Source organism: Chroicocephalus ridibundus, chromosome 3 (assembly GCF_963924245.1).
Source record: "Chroicocephalus ridibundus chromosome 3, bChrRid1.1, whole genome shotgun sequence".
NCBI lineage: Eukaryota > Metazoa > Chordata > Aves > Charadriiformes > Laridae > Chroicocephalus > Chroicocephalus ridibundus.
Genome location: NC_086286.1, coordinates 62,776,840 through 62,795,637, shown reverse-complemented (window position 1 = coordinate 62,795,637; position 18,798 = coordinate 62,776,840). Strand labels below are relative to the sequence as shown.

Below are 18,798 nucleotides of genomic sequence, written 5' to 3'. Positions count from 1 at the left end.
AAGTATAGACATAGATATATGACTAAAAGTAATTCAAAGCATTTTTCCCATGCCATATCCTCCAAATGAAACATGAAAAGAGCACTCTTACTGAATTATCAAAACATTTATCAATTATTTATTCAATGCTGCCTGAAACAATCATGACAAAGTGACTCAGTGAAAAATGACTGTGTCATTTTATAGAATGTAATCCACGTCCTATAAAATTATGGTATTAAAGTAGTACAAACAAAACCAGAAGTCCAGCCAATTACATCTGGAAATTCTGGCCACACAGGTGTGCAAATGATTATAATGGGGGGCAGAGGGGCAGGTCAGGGGGAGAGAGAGAAAAAAAAAAAGGGCCTTTATCTAAAAAAGGGCTCTTATTAGCCAGATCCCAGCCAAGTACAAGCCTCTAGCGGTCATACTCTTCCAACAACCCCCAAGCAGCCATTGCAGCATCTGCAAGACTAAGGAGCCAAAGCTCCCTCACTCCACAACACCCACAAGAAACGCTTGGTGTGTTTCAGCCCCAGTGGCTCAAGAATACCCAGGATTGCTGCAGGCTTTCTGAAAACTTTGGGGCAGGCTGTGTTGGTAGAGCAGGGGGTGGAAGATCTTCACCTCCTGGACTCTGTGGGGAGAAGGCACGGTGTAGTTCCAACCAGGTCTTGAAAAGTGTAGTTGATAATATCCTTATGTCGGGATGAAAAGCATAGTTGTTCTATTTTACCAGTTTGAAAATTATGCACTAAACTATTTTGGATTCAGATACAACGTTGACCTAAAGATGCGATAAATAAGGTGGCCTACTCCACTGCTTGTTGCAGCCTTAGGACAGCATAGTATCTGAATGCTTCCTTTTAGGTTTAGTGTTCAGAACATTTCTGAAGCAATTTAGTTCTTGATTTGGACGTAAAAGCCTGTGGGAGATGTATAGCAGAGAATCTGCATGTTCTGGCTAAGCACATTAGCAGGTCTGCCTATTGCACTTGACTTCTTTCATAAAGTAGAAAAGTGATAGTTAAATCTGTAGTAGGAGAGTCTCTTTGTGGACTGGTCTAGTTCAAAAATTGATGTCATTTGCTTAGTTATTTTTAAACATCATCTTTTTTTTCTGGAAGAAGCATGGCAAATTTAATACAAAGTCACTAAAATGTTACATTTCTAAAATGTTATAGGACTTCTATAACTGTGCAGAGAACAACTGTGCTGCACTGCTGATTTCTCACATGGACAGGCATTGACAGGATTGTTCCTTTAATTTCCGTGGGCTCATTGAAACGTGTGGGGCAAGTACAATCTTCTAGATCAGCTTCATCTCTGCCACGTCATCTTGTAAACCACATGACAGCAGCTTGAGAGCTTGTGCCTCCTTAGCTGACTTTTTTTTTTGTCCTCATCATAACCGCTTTGCTTACATTGTTTTCTCCCCCTGTATTTGCTGGGCCTCTCTCTGGGTTCTTGTGCTTATTGGGTAGGGTTCCACCATCCCCAACAGCCCTCACTCAGACGAGCAGCCGCCTTGGCCCAGATTGTCCACAGCACATGTGGAAGAAGATTTTTCCTTTTGGTGTAGCAACACAATCCTTTGTCTGGAGGTCCCTTTCCTGGGATCGGCTGGCAGGGGGCGGAGATGGGCTGGCTGGAGGGTACGAGTATGTATGCCATGCTCTGTCTCCATCCCTGAAAGCCAAACAGGAAAATTAATTACCTGGACCTGTGTTATTGTTTCCATGTAGGTCTTCCCAGAGCAAGCCATGGTCACGCTGGCAGAGGTGCAGCAGAGCACCCTGCTGCACGGTGGAGGAGCTCAGCTTTCTGCACGGGCCCAGGGCACCTACATTGGTGGATGACCTTGGTTCTTTGGGAGGGTGTTTTGCAAATCACTGTTACTTGGTGGTGTCCTGGTCTCAGTGTGGTGTTTTATAAAAAAAGGTGGAGACCAGCTAGACTAAAATAACACTAAACTGGGCGGGCGCGTTGATCTGCTTGAGGGTAGGTTGGCTCTGCAGAGGGATCTGGACAGGCTGGACCGATGGGCTGAGACCAATGGTATGAGGTTCAAGGCCAAGTGCTGGGTCCTGCACTTGGGTCACAACAACCCCATGCAGTGCTACAGGATTGGGGCAGAGTGGCTCGAAAGCAGCCCGGCAGAAAAGGACCTGGGGGTGTTGGTTGACAGCTGGCTGAATATGAGCCAGCAGTGTGCCCAGGTGGCCAAGAAGGCCAACAGCATCCTAGCCTGTATCAGGAACAGTGTGGTGAGCCGGACTAGGGAAGTGATCATCCCCCTGTATTCGGCACTGGTGAGGCTCCACCTCGAGTACTGCATTCAGTTTTGGGCCCCTCACTACAAGAGGGACATTGAGGTGTTGGAGTGTGTCCAGAGAAGGGCTACAAAGCTGGTGAGGGGTCTGGAGGACAAACCTTATGAAGAACGACTGAGGGAGCTGGGGTTGTTTAGCCTGGAGAAGAGGAGGCTGAGGGGAGACCTTATCACCCTCTACAACTACCTGAAAGGAGGTTGTAGAGAGATGGGGGCTGACCTCTTCTCCCTGGTGACAAGTGATAGGACGAGAGGAAACGGGTTCAAGTTATGTCAGGGGAGGTTTAGATTGGATATTAGGAAACATTTTTTCACTGAAAGGGTTATTAAACATTGGAATAGGCTGCCCAGGGAGGTGGTGGATTCACCATCCCTGGAGGTGTTTAAAAAAAGGGTAGATGGGGCACTTAGGGACATGGTTTAGAAGTGGCTTTTGTCAGGGTAGGTTAAAGGTTGGACTCGATGATCTTAAAGGTCCCTTCCAACCTCAGCAATTCTATGATTCTATGATTCTATGATTCTAAAATTCACCCCAGTAAGGTTCCAGAATGAGTTACATTGAACGATTGGCAAGTACTTAAAAGACAATAAAGTCAGTAACTAAATGAGAGCGAATGTGTGGTAAATCCATTTGATTTTCTACTGTTGGAGGGCTAAGTTGTCTAGTGAAGGAAAACACTAGATGTATCTTGATTTGATATATTTTGACATCGAAAAGGTTTTGAGACTGTTCCACAGAACTGTGTTTTAGACATAAGCTAAGGAAACATGGCCTAGATGTAATCTCCACGAAGTGGGTGTACAACAGTTTGACAAATTGCTCTCAAAAATATTTATCACTAGTTTTCTGTCAGCCTAAAAGGGCATCTCAAGCAGTATCTTGCAGGGTGGCAGTCCTCGGCCCAGTTCTACTCAATACTTCAGTTTTGATTTGAATGTAGGATTTACAGAATACCCCTGCAAAATTTTCAACTATTACCAAGCCAGGAAAGTTGTAAGCACTTGGGAGGACAGCACTGGGAGTCAAAACGCTCTTCACAAGTTCAAGCTTATAAGGTAATATAAGAGGTAATGCAGCTTTCTGTCAATTGGCATACTCCTCCTTAGGTCTGGTTTTCGTATAACCACAGCACACAAAGAAAGTATTATCAAAATCCAGGTAAAATTCCAAAGTACTTGAGAGGTTAATCACTGTCATGTAATTTATGCCCAGTGCTAAGGTTTTGTAAGGATTTAAAATAAAGATGTTTGAAAAAAATGCTTTGGAGAAATGCTGAAGCTACCACGTAGAAACATACCATTTCAAGTTTTCACCAAAATGCTGGGAGTTTGGGGGCTGTCAGACTTGAAGACTGCAGCCAGAGAGAGCAGCAGGTTTAGGAGGTTCAGAATGCATAGCATTGTGCCACATACCCACACTGCTAAACTGAAAGCAAATTAGAGGAAGGGAATTATTGAAAGACAGTATGCCCGTGCTTGAAAACCAAGATGGAAAATGGTGAATAAAAGAGGAAACAATCTTCATTGTAATCCCATTGTCCATGCTGACCTCAGCGGCAAAAGAAAAAGATAGCAGCAGTGAAATAATTAGCTATTTCAAATTCATTACATTTTAATAATTCAAACACTATTAATAATGTAGGTAAAAAGAATATTTCAAATATATTTTTGTCAGGGTCCTTCTGTAATGTTCTCTTCCTCATTGAAGCAAAGAAGCTTACATTTTCACCACCCTGCGACGTAAAGAGAAGGGCAGCGTAGCTCTAAAATACCTAACTGCCTTTTGTAACAGCTTTAATGAGCTTTTTCATATTGCTCTCAAGGGGGCAGCTTTCCCCACATTTCTAAATATGCTCTCTCGGCAAATTCAAGCAGCATGTTCCTGATGAAATTTTGTTATTTTTAGAAAGAAACAAAGCAGGATACATCATTTCCCCTCCTACACCTTTGTTGATGCTTCAATATAAAGACCTGTGTTCAGAAGTTAATAACAGCATCCTAGATTGCACACCAAATAGGCACTGCGACTGCAAGTGGGTGCTATTGTAAAGGGAAAAAAAAAAGGAACAATGCCGTACAAATGTCGCTTTGGAGTTCTTTTTACGTCTGATTGCCACCCCAGGAAAACAGTGCTGACTTGTTTGCCGCAAAAGGGATTAACCTGCCTCGCGTGACACCCTGGGAATGGATGCCCAGGTGAAAGGCATGTTAGAATAAAAAGGGTATTTGGGGTAATAGCTGAGGAAGGAAAGAAATATCACAAATCAACTTGTCATGCGTATTTGTCCCCTTTTTGAACTTTTACGCAATCTTGTGTGCTGTTTCACTTAGGAGGAGAAACTGATTATAGAAACAGGAATGTCTTTGATTTCTTCCTCTGTTTGTACACCAAGTTTTGTTGGAGTCAAACAAGAGGGCATAATTTCATTGCCCGCAGCTCAGACTTTTTCAGCTGGTGTTTGGTCCTTAGGTTTTTCTTGGGATTTTTTTCCAGAGTTTCCCTGGCTTCATTGTGGCTTCCTCGAGTCAAATTCTCTGGTCTCTCTGTCTTTCTTCACCAGACATGCGTGCTTCTGAGGAAAGCATCCAAGCAATTCCAACCGGATTTATAACATGTTGTTGAATTCATCATAATACACCTTGCAGCAGTGGGAGTCTTTAAGTTGCATTAACAGTAGTTTACCCCCTGGCTCCATGCTGGAGTGGAGCGCTGTTAGAGTTTTGACTGAGAATAAAAAGTTCGGGCTGCTGAACTATCAGCATCATTACCTGAAATGACTCTGGGGTTTCATTTTTCTTCTGCTATACTGGCCAGCTGTGGTCTAATGAAAGTACAGCCTATGGTGACACAGTTGCATCCTGAGCTGGAAAATATTTACCTTGTCTGTTCATTCAGCAAAAGCAAACTCTCTCTCTAATGCGTATTTTCCCAACACCTGCATATGGCACATCTCCAGCTTGCCAATTTGGCTGATCTGCTTTGCTGGTACCAGTTCGGCTCTGTATTTGTCACACGCATTTTCAAGTAAGTTCTGGCAAACACATTCATTATCAAATCACAATAAAGATAACTAGTGCTGTTAACTAGCCTCTTTCAGGGCAAATATATATTTTATAAGAATTAAAACATACCTGTCCTTTCATTACCTCTGAGGTGCATTTCAGCATCTGTTTTGTTGCTGGTTTGAGAAAATCATCGAGCTGTACAAGGTAAAGTGATGCCCTATGTGGTACCTAAAGCAGTTAAGGACAAGACTTTAGCCGAAATCAAAGAGAACACAGACAGTCATGTGACTGACAAGGGTACTGAGAGTTAAATTACACATACAACAACAGACAATCAATTCACCACACTCTATGCACTTGAGAAGCGAAGTCAGTTTCTGACTATTAGTCATTAAAAAGAAATATCCTTTGGTGCAAGCATGGAGCACCTTGTACTGGCAGCATCTGGAGCTGTGATTCTAGTCTAGCTGGATCCCTTGAGCAGGTTGATCAAGCAGAGGAAGTTCTTATTGATAAATGTCTCACTTTGAATCAGGAAACTGCAAGACATAGGGAAAAAGGTGACTGTTTTGTTTCAGGGGTCTCTGCCGGCACGACATAGATGGGCCCATTTAGGCATGCTGGGCATACTTCACTGTTACACAGCCCATTCAGCTTGGGGAAAGTAATCTTTGTGACGCCATGGAAACTCGGGGACTGAAGTAATAGTAACCCTGAGCTTGAAGACATGAGGTACAATTCCATCAGATTTTGTACAGATACCAATTGCTCATATTGATACCATAACTTGGACTATGTGTGGCTAAAGTGAATCCCTTCCATGAAGTTTCAATTAAGTGAGAATGCAGTCCCAGTACAATAATACAGAGAGTACGTTTATATATGAATATAGATAAGTAAGTATTTTTTAAGCTCATTTGGGAAAACACACTCAATAGGAGTCCTTTACTCTGCTTAAGTTAGGTTCTCCTGCCATTCTCCTTTCCAAATATTGCAGAACATCTGGCAGCACCTAACAATGTTCCTTTATTTAATGGTAGCTTCTGGCTGATGGATTTTACTTTTTTAATGTGCAGTGTGGAGTACAAAAGCAACACTGGTTAACAGTGAGGTCTATCTGATAACTAGCAGGACGTCAGGGGAAGAGACAGTAAGGTAACAAGCTGAAGTTATACCTGTCTGTAGTGGATCTTGTCAAGCGTCTCCTCTTGTTGTTTCGAATTTGTGTCTGCTCAGATTTCTGTCTCACGGATCAAGTTACAAAACACTAACCTTTAAAGAGTCAGTCAAGTTTGTCTGGCTAAATATATAGTGCATAATGTACAGCACATGGCTTCACACTAGTGGTTGTTCATTAGCCTTCAGATTTTGAAAGACTTCTTTTTCTTTCTCAGTATTTATTTGATCGCTTTCCTATGGGTGGCATTTGACATTAAAGTGGTAATTATCTAGTTCTCACTTACCTAAATTTCACTTCACTTGGGAGAGAGGGATTAAGACAAATGACAATAAATATCTCAAATGCACTCTTCTATTCCATTGCTTAAGTCTTTCTTTGTGTATTTTCACTCGTACCACTGAAAATAAACTGATGTACAAAGAACCTCCCTTATCCTTAACATAAGTCTGACCACGTTTTATGCCCAGAGATGAAGTCCTGGCCCCACTGAAGTGGAAGTTTTGCCATTGGCTTCCCTGTGAGTGGGATGTCACCTCAGATCCTCAGACCAGAATATATTGACTTTCCTCAGCGTTCCTTCATTGAATTATACGTTAGCCGATTTTAAGGCAAAACAGAAAAAGAGCTACGTTTATACCTCTCAGTAAGGTTAAATTCCCCCTCTTTTTACTGTACATAAGATTAAAGAGAGAAAACCACAGAACACACAAGAGGAAAAGTGGTGGGCAGAAGGTAAGAATAAGGTCCCAAGATAAGCAGCAGGGTAAAATGTTTTGCAAATCTATTATATGCAGTCATTAAGGCATGATAAAAGTCTGGTATTTCATTTCAGCAAGGATAATGACGACTGGCCTTTCTACACAGATTCATAGCACTAATGCCAGAGAGGTTACGAGTTTTGAGTTGTGTGATACAAACCCTTAAACCACTCTCATTTACCCTTTTGTTGAGCTCAGTAACTTACGTTGGATTGTTGTCATCCAGAAAGACATCCAGTCCTCGTGTGATGACCTCCAGAGAGAGAAAAAACACTGATAGCCTTGATAGCTTAATCCCATTTGCTGTTGCAATAGATATCTGTTTTTATTTCAAACTGCCTGTTCTCAGTTTTCAGGCCTTGTTCCTTACCGTAACTTTCTCTGCCAGACTAAAAGGCCTTTTGTTTTACTTGGTGCCTTACCCTTTATGACTCAAAATGTGTGTTCACTTTTCACATTGCAATGGAAGGCTGAAGCATTTTTGCTTGTGTTAGCCATCCTCGAGTTGAACACCGAGAGCGTGTTGTTGCTCCACCAGCCACCGTAGGACTGAGCCAGAGACAAATGAGTGGAGATCCAAAACTGGCCGGCCTTGTATCCAGGACTTCGGTTTTGCCTCTTTACAGAAAAATCTGTCCAAATACAGATACTGCATCTAGCCAGTTATTGTGATGGCTTCAGAACATTCAAAGATGTTCATAGATTTTCAAAGCCAGAACATTTTATAAACAGGCTTTGCAATTGTCTAGCCCAGGTGTGGGAAACCTGCAGCCCGTAAAATGGGGTTTGAGTCTGGGACTTTATTTCACAAGGTACATATGGATATAAATTTTCTATTTCTTGTTGTTACCAGATAATACTGAGGATTATATCAGCTTGCTGCATTGCAATTCACTCAATAGTCTTATTTTGCCCTGATTTGCCCTATTTCCTATGCCCAATTTAGCCTGGCACTCTGGGTAGCAAAGGCCATGCTCCGAGGTAAGGTTTCGGTTGGAGCTCATCTCTATTTCCATAGGAATAGTGACTCGTTTCAGTGCACTTGTTTGTGATATTTAAAGAGAAAAGGAGAGAGGTTATTTCAGTTTGCTTGACAGAATTCCCTTACGTGAGCAATATGTTATATTAAATCACGAACTCCCACGCCAGGGATTGTAAATGGCTGTCCAGGTCCAGTAGCCTTTCTCCCAGAAGAACACTTATCCAGTTTTCTATGACATAGAGGAAAATCTCTTTTCTGCACTTTCCCAAATCATAGCCCTAATCCCTTTAGTAGCCATTTGCTTTTTCAAGCCATTTCCAATTTTGGGAGACTGTAAAAAGCAAACAGAAGGGCATGTTTTGTTCCCGAGAGCAGAGACTTGGCAGTTCAGTGGAAGATATGCGGCGGTTTCAGATCCATACACTTTCCCTCTGTTGTAGCCCTACTCGGGTCTGTACGAGCTGGTATGTGACGGGCTCGGAGAGTTTGGCTTCCAGTAAGAGAAGAGCAGGGAGGACTAACCGCAGCCCAGTTTGTGTGTGTACGTGTGCCCATGAGAGACCATGGTGAGGGAAGAAGGGGAAGCGATAAAGAAGTAATGGCTGTCTAAGAAGCAGGAGAGAGTGCAGATGAGTCTGAGACTTATGGCATTTTTACCAGCATGTCAATTAGACCTGACTCTGAGTAGATTTAATTGTACTCTGAAGGCAGCCAGCCTGCCAATAGTTCTGAGCTGGTTTAAATAGTCATAAAAATGCTAGAAGCCATTAGACGTCTTGTTTCTGAGGCTCCCCTTGCCAGCTGTGCAGCTGTGCTTGTGGTGGCACCAGCAGATATTTAATATATATTTACTTTTGGTCATGTCAGGGCATGGCATAAATCATTCAAGCACATCCAAGTCCAAGAAGCCCTCTGAAGATTTCCATGGCTATGTAGGCAGTTAGGCATGTACAAAGCTGCTTCCCTCCGTAGCAGAATCAGTGGGAAAACTAAAGGCAAAACCCATGCGTTTATTTCTCAAACCGGACACATACCACACCTCTTTCTAGATACGAGTTCACTACAAGCTGGGATTCAGAAGCAAGATAGAGTTTACTTAAATAATCAAGCATTTAGAGGTGTTTTTCTTGTCCTTGCTTTTATCTCACACAGAGCACCCCTTTTCACGGTAATGCTGAAACCTCCTTCTTGACCTCTCCCCGCGTCCCCACTTTCCTCACCCACTGCCTCTGAGCCTCCTCTCCCCCAGCCCTGCCACTCTCTCTGCACTATTCTCAACGCATGCCCAGCCCCTTCCTGCTCCCTCTGAAAACCCATCTGTGCTGTGAAACTCCCCACCTACAACGACCACCCGTTGCTGTCTGGATCCCACTCTCTTCTTGTTTTCTCTCGGTTTAAATCTGTTGACTTCAGTGGTGTTGCTGCTCCCCTTTGCAGCTTTCCGCAGGAGTCAGAACCTCTGCGTCTGGCTGGGCTCTTCAAGGATAAAGTCTTCCTGGGTAACCAAAGGCTCCTGTTGTTTGCTCAGCAAAATTAAGCATCCTCTGCACTTACAGTGGTATATTAACAATATTTCTAGGTTGAAGCGTAGCTTCTTCCCAGGGAAAGAGCATACTTGTTACTGTCCTGCTCTCAAACTCCTCTGCCTCTGTGAGGTGGGGAAAAGGCGTTTGGCAAAACCTTCTCCTGGTGATGCTGGGAATTGTTGCTGAGACTTGGGGAAGGCTTCTGGTGGAGGTCAGTCCTGACATATGCTGAACCCTCAGACCCAACCCGGGGAAACCTATTCCATGCATAGGGTTCAGCACTTCCTCAAGAGGCTTTCCCTTTGGCCCAGCAATTTTAAAAAACGTGCCAAAGGAGAGGTGGTTTTCATATACCTAAAACCTGAAAAATGTGCATCTAACAACTTTGTATTTATAGAGGTGTTACTAATCAAAGATTTTGGTGTGGTTTATAAAGCATCCTTTTGCAGAAAGTGGCAGTTTTCGTTACTGACTGAAAAATTGGGATTTTTCTGTAGGAGAGCCCAGACCTTTTGCTGCCATTCCTATGCCTTCAGAGCATCCTTCCCTCCCTCCCTGTGAAACTGCCCCACCACTGGTGGAGAGAAGTGTACTTCACAGAAGGATACATCTTTTGGAGGACCACAGATTCCTTGTATTCACCACGGTCATCGCCCTGAGGCTTGGTGGATACTTAGAAGAATTGCATGAAGCTGTATATTTAGAGTGTTTAGAGTGTTGGCGTTGACTACACAAACCCACAGCATCTAAAAACAAGTACAGCTTCTCCCAGAGACACCTGCATGGTGGTTTCTGTGTGGGAAGAAACAGACACAGTGAAAGGGAAGTGAAACATTTTGCCCGAAATGGCATCTTACGGAGTCAGATCTTTGCAGTGACAAATCTGTACTGAGCTGAGCCAGATTTCACATTTTCTAAATGTGTTCTTAGGCGTCTTTGTCATGATTGGAAACACCACAGCTGAAGCTGTACATCAATTCTGCGAGTTTGTCAACGCAAGGTGGTTTTGATGGCTGGGCGCTGGGGTCTCTGTTTACCCTGCTTTCTCTATTTGCTTCTTACCTGGGCAGATTGCTGTGCCTCTGTGAATCCTCATCGATTTTCCCGGGAGTGAAATGTCATTACTGCAGCAGGCTGTGTACATCAGGTACATTGAAGAACGGGATCATTAGGGTTCTGTGTCATTAGCGGTGCTTCTAATGCACCCCATAATGCTTTCTTCTCTAGGAGGTGGCACTGATTATCTGAGTTAGACGCTTCATCGGCTCTTAACGCTGTACCGCCGGGGTCTCGCACAACCTCCAGTGTGTTTACCCTCACACAGCTGAAGGGAGGGAGCATGGTACAAGCCGTTCCTGTAGGAGGTCAGATGTTGGAGGAGCTTGTACAAAATCGTTCAGGAAGTCTGTGGATGAACAAGGGACTGAAGCCAGGTCTTAAGTGCCTATGACCAAAATGAACTGTGAGCCAGGACCACCTCATAGCTGAAAAAAACTGGGATGCAAGTTGATGGAGTATGAGATTTTGGGAAGGGGAACAGCGACCTTTGGACCTGTGCAGACCTAATCTTCTCAGTCCTTCCCCAAAATCTCAGTCCTTCCCCAAAATTGTCCTTAAACAGACTGAGTTATTTTGGTGTCATGCAACTATAGATTGTGATGGGGTTGCTCTGTACTCACAAATTAAATAAGTTTATGCCTAGAATATATGTATATTTAACTTTTAAATAAAGATTGCGGCCTGCTGTTCAACCCCACCTAATATCTGTACCTTTCTTTTGCCCGTGTGCAGTCAGGGATACATCACTTTAATCCTATAATAATGACATCTGATCATACACATTTGTTAATTTCTATGCAATAATCTAATTATGTACAAGAAAAAAAAAAGTTATGCATTTTGTAAGTTTCTTTTTTGGTAGGTTCCTGGTGAGATATTTTCTGTTCAAATGGAAGAGATTTAAGTCATGTATCATATGAAGTTTCCATTTATAGTTACCTTTTAATAGTTAATAGGTTGCTACCTGTCACACAGCCCTGATGAAGCACCCAAACTCGATGCTTATCAAGCTGTTGTAATTGTGACTTCCCATAATCTAGCAATCCTTACAATTCTGATCCTCACCTGACCTAAGGCTGTGACTATATCTGACTTGCATGTCAGGATGGGACCTGGGTACACATTACCAACTTCCAGGGCTTCTTTGGAAGGAAACTTGCGTGCGTGGGCAGGAAGGGAGCTGTGGTATGCTCCTGCAGGTCTTCTCATCCGCGTGGTTGAGAGACCAGCACCCTGAAGTGCACCATGAAGCCCATCTGCCCTGCAGCTGGGGTTCAGCCACAGCACACACTAGGACCTGTCTGTCGCATAGAAATAGTCACCATCTGGGGTCGTTCATTTCCCTGAGGTCTAAGTAGGTGCAACTTTGCGTCTTCCCTTGAGCTCTTTGGCACAGGCTGTTGCCCACCTGTATCCTCAGCCACCGGGGTCAGTACTGGTTTCCTATAGCTCCACTATTGCCTGGTGCCTGTTCAAGTGCATAGGTCCTCTTTCCCAGCCCAAGTGAAACTTAGAGCAAACAAATCGGATTCAAAACCAATCTCCCTTAGCTTTAATCAGCACAAGACATTTGCATACTTGCTAGGATTTAAGATATGCATATGCCCTTCTGCACTGCGGTGGTTTTGTCACCATCTCTCAGTGTTGTTCGGGCTCAGACCTGTAGGTTTTGCAGCTCTGCAGAGCCCCATCTCCAAACCAGGGAATCTCTTCCTTTTACGCAGGCAGCTTGCTTTTCCCTTGTTTGGCTCCATAGTTAAGCAATAGCCTCCTTGCACAAAGACACAGTCCCCTGCTCTTCTCTCCCGAGCAGTCTCCTGCTGCTGCAGAACGTCCCGCAGCTCTCTCCAGGACCTGCGGGGCTTTGAAGACCCACCAAGAATCCTCGCTTTCTCTCCTTTTCTCCAGGAACCCATCACTGTCCAGGCAGCTACCTCCCACAGAGGAGTTAGACAAAACTGGTTGCATCTGCCAGGTGGCCATCTCGTGGCCTCCATTGTAGTGCTCCTATGCAACTAGATTTCATCTGATGCACATTAACCAATTACCTAAATTGGTATATTAATCAATTGTCGTTAACTGATACAAAATCTAGCAGACGAATAAGCTCCTTATTAGTCATTTTTAACCCTTTGTATTGGTGTGGTTGTAGCTATCTGTAACATATACTAATGCAACATGCTTATGATAACGTCTACTTTTTATAAGCTTTTTATAAGCCACTTATAAATAGAAGCTTAATATGAAGTGTGACAGTTTTCTAATCTTTAGTCTCTCCTCAGCCCTCCAAGCGCTTCCTTTCTGGAAATACAGAATATATCCAGTATGCCCTAGATATTCTCCATTCTTGCTGATGACTTTAGCTCTCAGCCATTGATTCTCTCCACTTCTTAATCAGTGTAAATAGATCAGTGCTGCATCTGTCGTTTTATTCAACATTTAAAAAGGACAAATAAGATCAAAGGGGCAATGAAGGGGTGATGAATGGAAAATGTATTTTGTTGCTCATGAGATGCTGTGAGGCTGAAGGGGGTTCATTTCCATTTAATACAGACACAAAAATCTGTATTTCTTTTCCATTGCAATAAAGAGGATTTTAGCAGCTGAGTGAATTATTTCAAAGACAGGAAAAAAATATCGAGAAGATACTGTGTGGCATTTCTGTAGTGTCGGTACTTTGTGACATTCTCTTTCACCAAAGGCAGTGTGTTTAATGGTCTCCCTTTCACCACTGGGTAAATGCTGTGGCACAGAATGTCTTGGTTTGGGTTACGCAGCAAATCAGTGCCAAAAAGGGGGGTGGAACTCAAATTTACTACTACCCTTCATGTACTGCTGCTGTCATAGAATCATAGAATCATAGGGTTGGAAGGGACCTCTGGAGATCATCTAGTCCAACCCCCCTGCCAGAGCAGGGTCACCTAGAGCAGGTTACACAGGAACACATCCAGGTGGGTTTTGAATGTCTCCAGAGCAGCTGTCCACCTGCTGCTGCCAGGGGCAAGATTGAAAATAAGATATTTTTTCATTTATAAGGAGGAAACACTAGAAGTGTAGGGAAGGGAAATGTTTAGGACTCTATACTGGTTTTGTTTCTTTACTTCTATGGGGGAAAAGCCCGTGCATCAGAAACTCAGGTGGTATGGAAAATTTAGGAGTAATACCTGTTCATCTCAGCATATCTCATTCAGATTTTGTTGAGTCTAATCCCTCCAGCATCCAGTGTGTTTTCACTTTGACATTAAAAGAAGTAAAGCCCTGTAGTTACTTTTCACCCTTTCCTTACATTCAGCTATAAACAGTATAATAGTGAATGTCTCCAGGCAGTTAATAAATTGACTTGCTTTTGCAGATAAGCACTTCTACTGTGTTTCCCCCAAACCATAAGGAACATCAGGTGCAGAACTTGTAGGATTTAAAGCACAGCCAAAGCTAATGGCTGCAAATTGTAACCTAACCTAACACTTTCTCAGCCATAGATTCCTCCCCCTTTTTTTTTTCTCCTTATAACTTTTGCTGTTGCGTCACTGATAAATCGCAGCCCTTTGCTCTGTAATATATCCCTTTTTTATTTAAAGTTTTGCCTCCCTACCCATTAAACCTTTCCTCCTTAGGGTTACTTTTACCTTTCAGAAACGTATATTCAATATTATAGGCTTGGAGTTCTTTTGTTTTCCCCCCGAAGAGGTAAAACCCTGGGGGATTTAAGTATCTACTTGATAGGCTCGCACAATCTTAATCAGCCTATAATGGAGCTAATGGCTGTTTGTCATCCTTGGAGATATAAATTTCCTGGTGATGTCTACTGCAGTCAGTGCATGAAGTATGCTCTGACTGCCAGCAAGGTCTAATAACCAGGAGAAGGGCAGCCAGCTTCATTAGCGAGAGCGAGACCGTACCGGCTGCTTTTCTGGGGAACTCTGCTTTTTTGAACACCAAGGGGGGAAATGGATAATGCTGGTAAGTGAAATAAAACAGATCTGCATTCTTAGCAGAGCTACGGGGTTCGTTTGTATCCTGTCTCACTTGCTGCAGGAGATGTGTTTCTTTAGCCTTTGTGGCTTCTTCCTTTTCAGTGTCCTTTATTAAAGCAAATTTCTATGTGTAAAATGTGACACACTTAAGTTGTTAACCCTTTAACAGTCTGATTTTTTTCTGTTTTAAGTCTGTGTTCCCTGGAAACGTGAATCTCAACTGTAATGTAGGATCTGGCTTTTTAAGGTTTTCAGTGTTATTTCGGAAGCTATATGCAGGAAATGTGGCAGGAAGGGAAAATGCATGTACTTCAATAGGAAAATGTCTCTCACAAATTGCAATAGGTAACTAATAAAGCTAACGAAAAGTAGATAATGCATCTCTCTCATGTGTCTTAGTTTAAGCTTTTTCTATTTTCTCCATATAATGCCTTGCTCTCTTTTATATTTAGTACATAAAATATTGAATATATTTGCACTTTTTATTGTTTTCTTTGATGTTCCAACTTTAGATCATGCATTTTCATGCCAAATAACGCACTTCATGGTTTCTAAGGAGGTGCACACAATACAAGCGTTACATCTGTGATGAAACGCATTATTTGCATTTCCTTTTTGCATTACATTGTAGCACTAAACAGAGCAAAAAGAGGGCTTTTTGGGATGGATATTTTGCATGTTGCTTTGACTGCTGTAAAACTTGAACATGTCAATGTCTCACTGATTTATTCGTATTAGTACAATACATACTAGGGCACAGGATCTGCAATAGATTCAATGCCCTTTGAAACCTGCTCAAATCATCAAATTTGTCTAATGTTGACCTTAAAAGTCATGATCACCTCTACAGTGTGTGAGAAAATGATTCTTCAGTAGATTTCAAAAGTGCTACTACATGTATAGCTTATTTTTGTGGGGTTTTGTGGGTGAGTTTTTTTGTTTTAATAGTAATAGCAAAACTCTTGCTTATGTCTGCTGAGCTGCCCGGGTCAATCTCATCTCAAGTGTATTGCTATCGACTTGTGTGACAAACAGATTAAAAGGTCTTGCTGTTTTTATTTCTATCATGTCCGAGACAAAAAAAAAAAGTTTTTCCAGAAATTAAAATATTGGCATAATGGAAAATTATATTGCCGGTACCTATGAACTTAAAAGCTGACATGGTCCTCGTATAATGTTCATTTTGATGAAATAAAAAAGATTAGGAATACTCTTTGCACTTGGCGCTTTTGCTAGCTTTTAAGTAGCCTTAACATAATAAATAATAGTGTCTTGTGTTCGATATTCCATGACGAGGCAGAATTTTCTGGTCGGAGGGGAAGGATTCCTGTTCTCCGGCACCGAACGCCTGTGGGCAAGAGATGCCCTGGCAGGCAGAGCTGCTAATTCCTCCAGGTTTTTACACTCCCCAGCACCAGCAACTGATACTATTGAAGTCTTGACAGAGCTATCACTTTAATCCAGCTATAAGAATCTGTTCTGGAATGAGTCATATTTATTTTAAAGGCCAGTTTTGGGGGGGTGAAGAGGGAAGCTAGTATCTGAAAACCATAGAAACAGATTTGCCTCTGTGTGTGTGTATGTGTGTATATATATATATATAATTTTTTTTTGCCTTAGGAAGGTTCCGGTTTGGTTGCTATCTGCAAAATTTGGAAGTTAAAATAAGTAAGGCTTTGCCCTCTGCACAACTTTACCAAGTACTCTCAAAGCCTCTTATAACACCAGTTTGCTGAATAACTTCACTTATTTTATATACTTTTCATGCAGAAACAGTGACTGATGGGTTGCATTTTTTCAGAAAGCAATCTATATACAGTTGGAAGTAGTTAAATTAACCCTTTTGGAAAGAGAATTAAAAACCCCAAACCAACCCCACAACAGACGTAATTAAGCCTTAGTGAGGAAGTCATGGCAGAAGGTAAGGCCATGCTCCAGCTTCCACTGTGGTTGCCAGCGAGCTTCTCGTTGCCTGTGGTCAGCTTTGTCCAAAACCCCAGCGAGCTTCAGCCCCACACGTGACATGGGCACGCTCCCTTCTCCCGGCAGCTCTTCCAAGAGCCCAGCCACTTCCATGCCTTGAGCGGTGTAGGGAATACATCCATTTCCAAAGAGCCTACGGGGAGCTGGGTAAGCACAGCCGGGTCCGCAGAAGTATTTTTGGGGCTCTTGATCTCTAATTGCAACCACATGGAGTTGGGTGCCAGCATGGGGACTGTGCAGCTGAATACCTCTGTAGATCTGGCCTGTGCCCTCTGACTTCTTCAGGGGTGCGAGCGCGCCTTTGAAAACCCACACAGTGTAATCTGGGCACTTAGGAGATCAAACAGGCAGAAGCAGGATATTTGCAACCATAAAACTAACTGCCTAATTAATTTGTTCTTCAGCAGTTCGCCAGTTGAAATGTAAACATGCTAATGTATACAAACTGGATACCTGCCTGAATTCTTCCTAAAGAAATGCTATTTCTGGCAATACAGAACTGCAGAATATTAGCACAGCTGCGAGTTCCAACCACTGAGTGTTAGAAATAACAATTTGGTTATCAGTGTCAGTGAATCAGGCCTTTGTTATTAAATTCATCATGCTGCCAAAGAGACTTTCAAAGTCAGACCATGGATAATTGTTGGGCAAAACTCCATCTTTGGCTCTGCATAACAGAAATATCTCTGTAATTCATCACCCATCTTCTGTGCCATCATTAAAATAATTTTCCGGACAAAACTGTTATTTAAAAAGATGAGTGTTGCTAATAGGTCACCTGTGTGCACCTTTTCGCTGTCTTGGTCCATGCTATTTCACGGTTTTGAGAAACGATGTTTTCATTAATGCCCTCTCCTTTAAATGTTAGATTGCTTATATTTTTAATCTGTGTACCGAGACAGCTCCACATAATCGTTGTCTCGTGTGGTCCTTTAAAAGCCTTTCCTGGAATAGCAATAAAATATTCATCCATCGGTGTATGGCACATCAGGACAGTTCTAGTTGGGGGGTTTTTGTTTTGTTTTGTTTTTTGGCTTATTTTGTCATCAACTGTTTGTGACGGGCTGGCTGCTGGTATTTGGCCAGAAGATCGCCTGTCGCTAGGGGTAGGGAGGGCAGCCAGCAGCCCCCTGCCTGCCTCCACCGGCAGGTCCTGGGCTCCAGCTTTGCCGCACACGTCTGTTTCAGGCCAGACGCATCAAGCCTGGCGATGGCAATGATGTAATAAAACTGGCTTTAAAAAAAACCAAGGAAGGGCTGGAAATAACTCATGGGGGGGGGGAACCAAACCAACAAAAAGGGAATACAAAAGTAGCGAGAAACTCGCGGTAGCAGGAAGAGAGAAGCTGCGGAAACAGACGTGCTCCCAAGTGATGCTTTTTGGGGGGGATTTCCTGTAAGAAGGAGTGAGGTCAGCATCATCCCTTCCCCCAGAGCTCCTAGTCAGCCGTGTCCTGCCTGGGCAGGCGTCTCACCTTAAAGTGGACAGGCCTCACGCACTTGTTCATTCCCAAGGAGCGTGCCAACGCGAGGTGCCGAAAGCTGGGGGGAAGGATCTCATTGGGGTGAATGGCACCACGGCGAGGTGCCCCATCGTGCACACCATACTGGTATTGAACAAAATCAGGAGGCCTTGTTTCATCTTTCTTGGGGATTTATACGACTTCTTTGCACTTGGAATATTATTTTAGCAGTAATGAGCTAGCTGTGGTTAATTGTTACCCTGAATTATGTAGGCTCTACAGCTGTGGCTGCAGGCTATGCCTTCCAGCAAATAATCCATTTTAAAGGGACTGGAGGTCTTGTGTATTGGTTACCCTGTCTCTGAGGAACATCCAGTAGCGCATCGAACTGCATATTTGACGAGTAGTGAAACTCAGAGGTTTTCATTGAAGCAAGACTATTTAACTTAAGGCCTGAAATGCTGTGGGACCGGGTGAATAGCAAGTGTCAATTTAGCTGCCTTCTGTGTGATATCGTGTGTCACAGGAAGGGTAAGAGACACAGGAAGCTGTT

The 18,798-nt window shown here is 42.9% G+C and overlaps 1 protein-coding gene across 5 annotated transcripts in view; it reads left to right on the top strand.

Moving 5' to 3' along the window:
- Positions 1-18,798, top strand: part of PHACTR2 (phosphatase and actin regulator 2) — a 138,491-nt gene that overhangs the window by 17,140 nt on the left and 102,553 nt on the right. Inside the window, exon 1 of one of the 5 annotated variants that reach the window (XM_063329434.1) lies at positions 14,380-14,785. The exons of the other annotated variants lie outside the window; for them this stretch is intronic. Within the exon in view, the coding sequence (XP_063185504.1) occupies positions 14,773-14,785 (13 nt within the window). The 5' untranslated portion in view covers positions 14,380-14,772. Of the gene's footprint in view, positions 1-14,379; positions 14,786-18,798 lie in introns of those variants that run through there. 5 annotated transcript variants of the gene reach the window in all.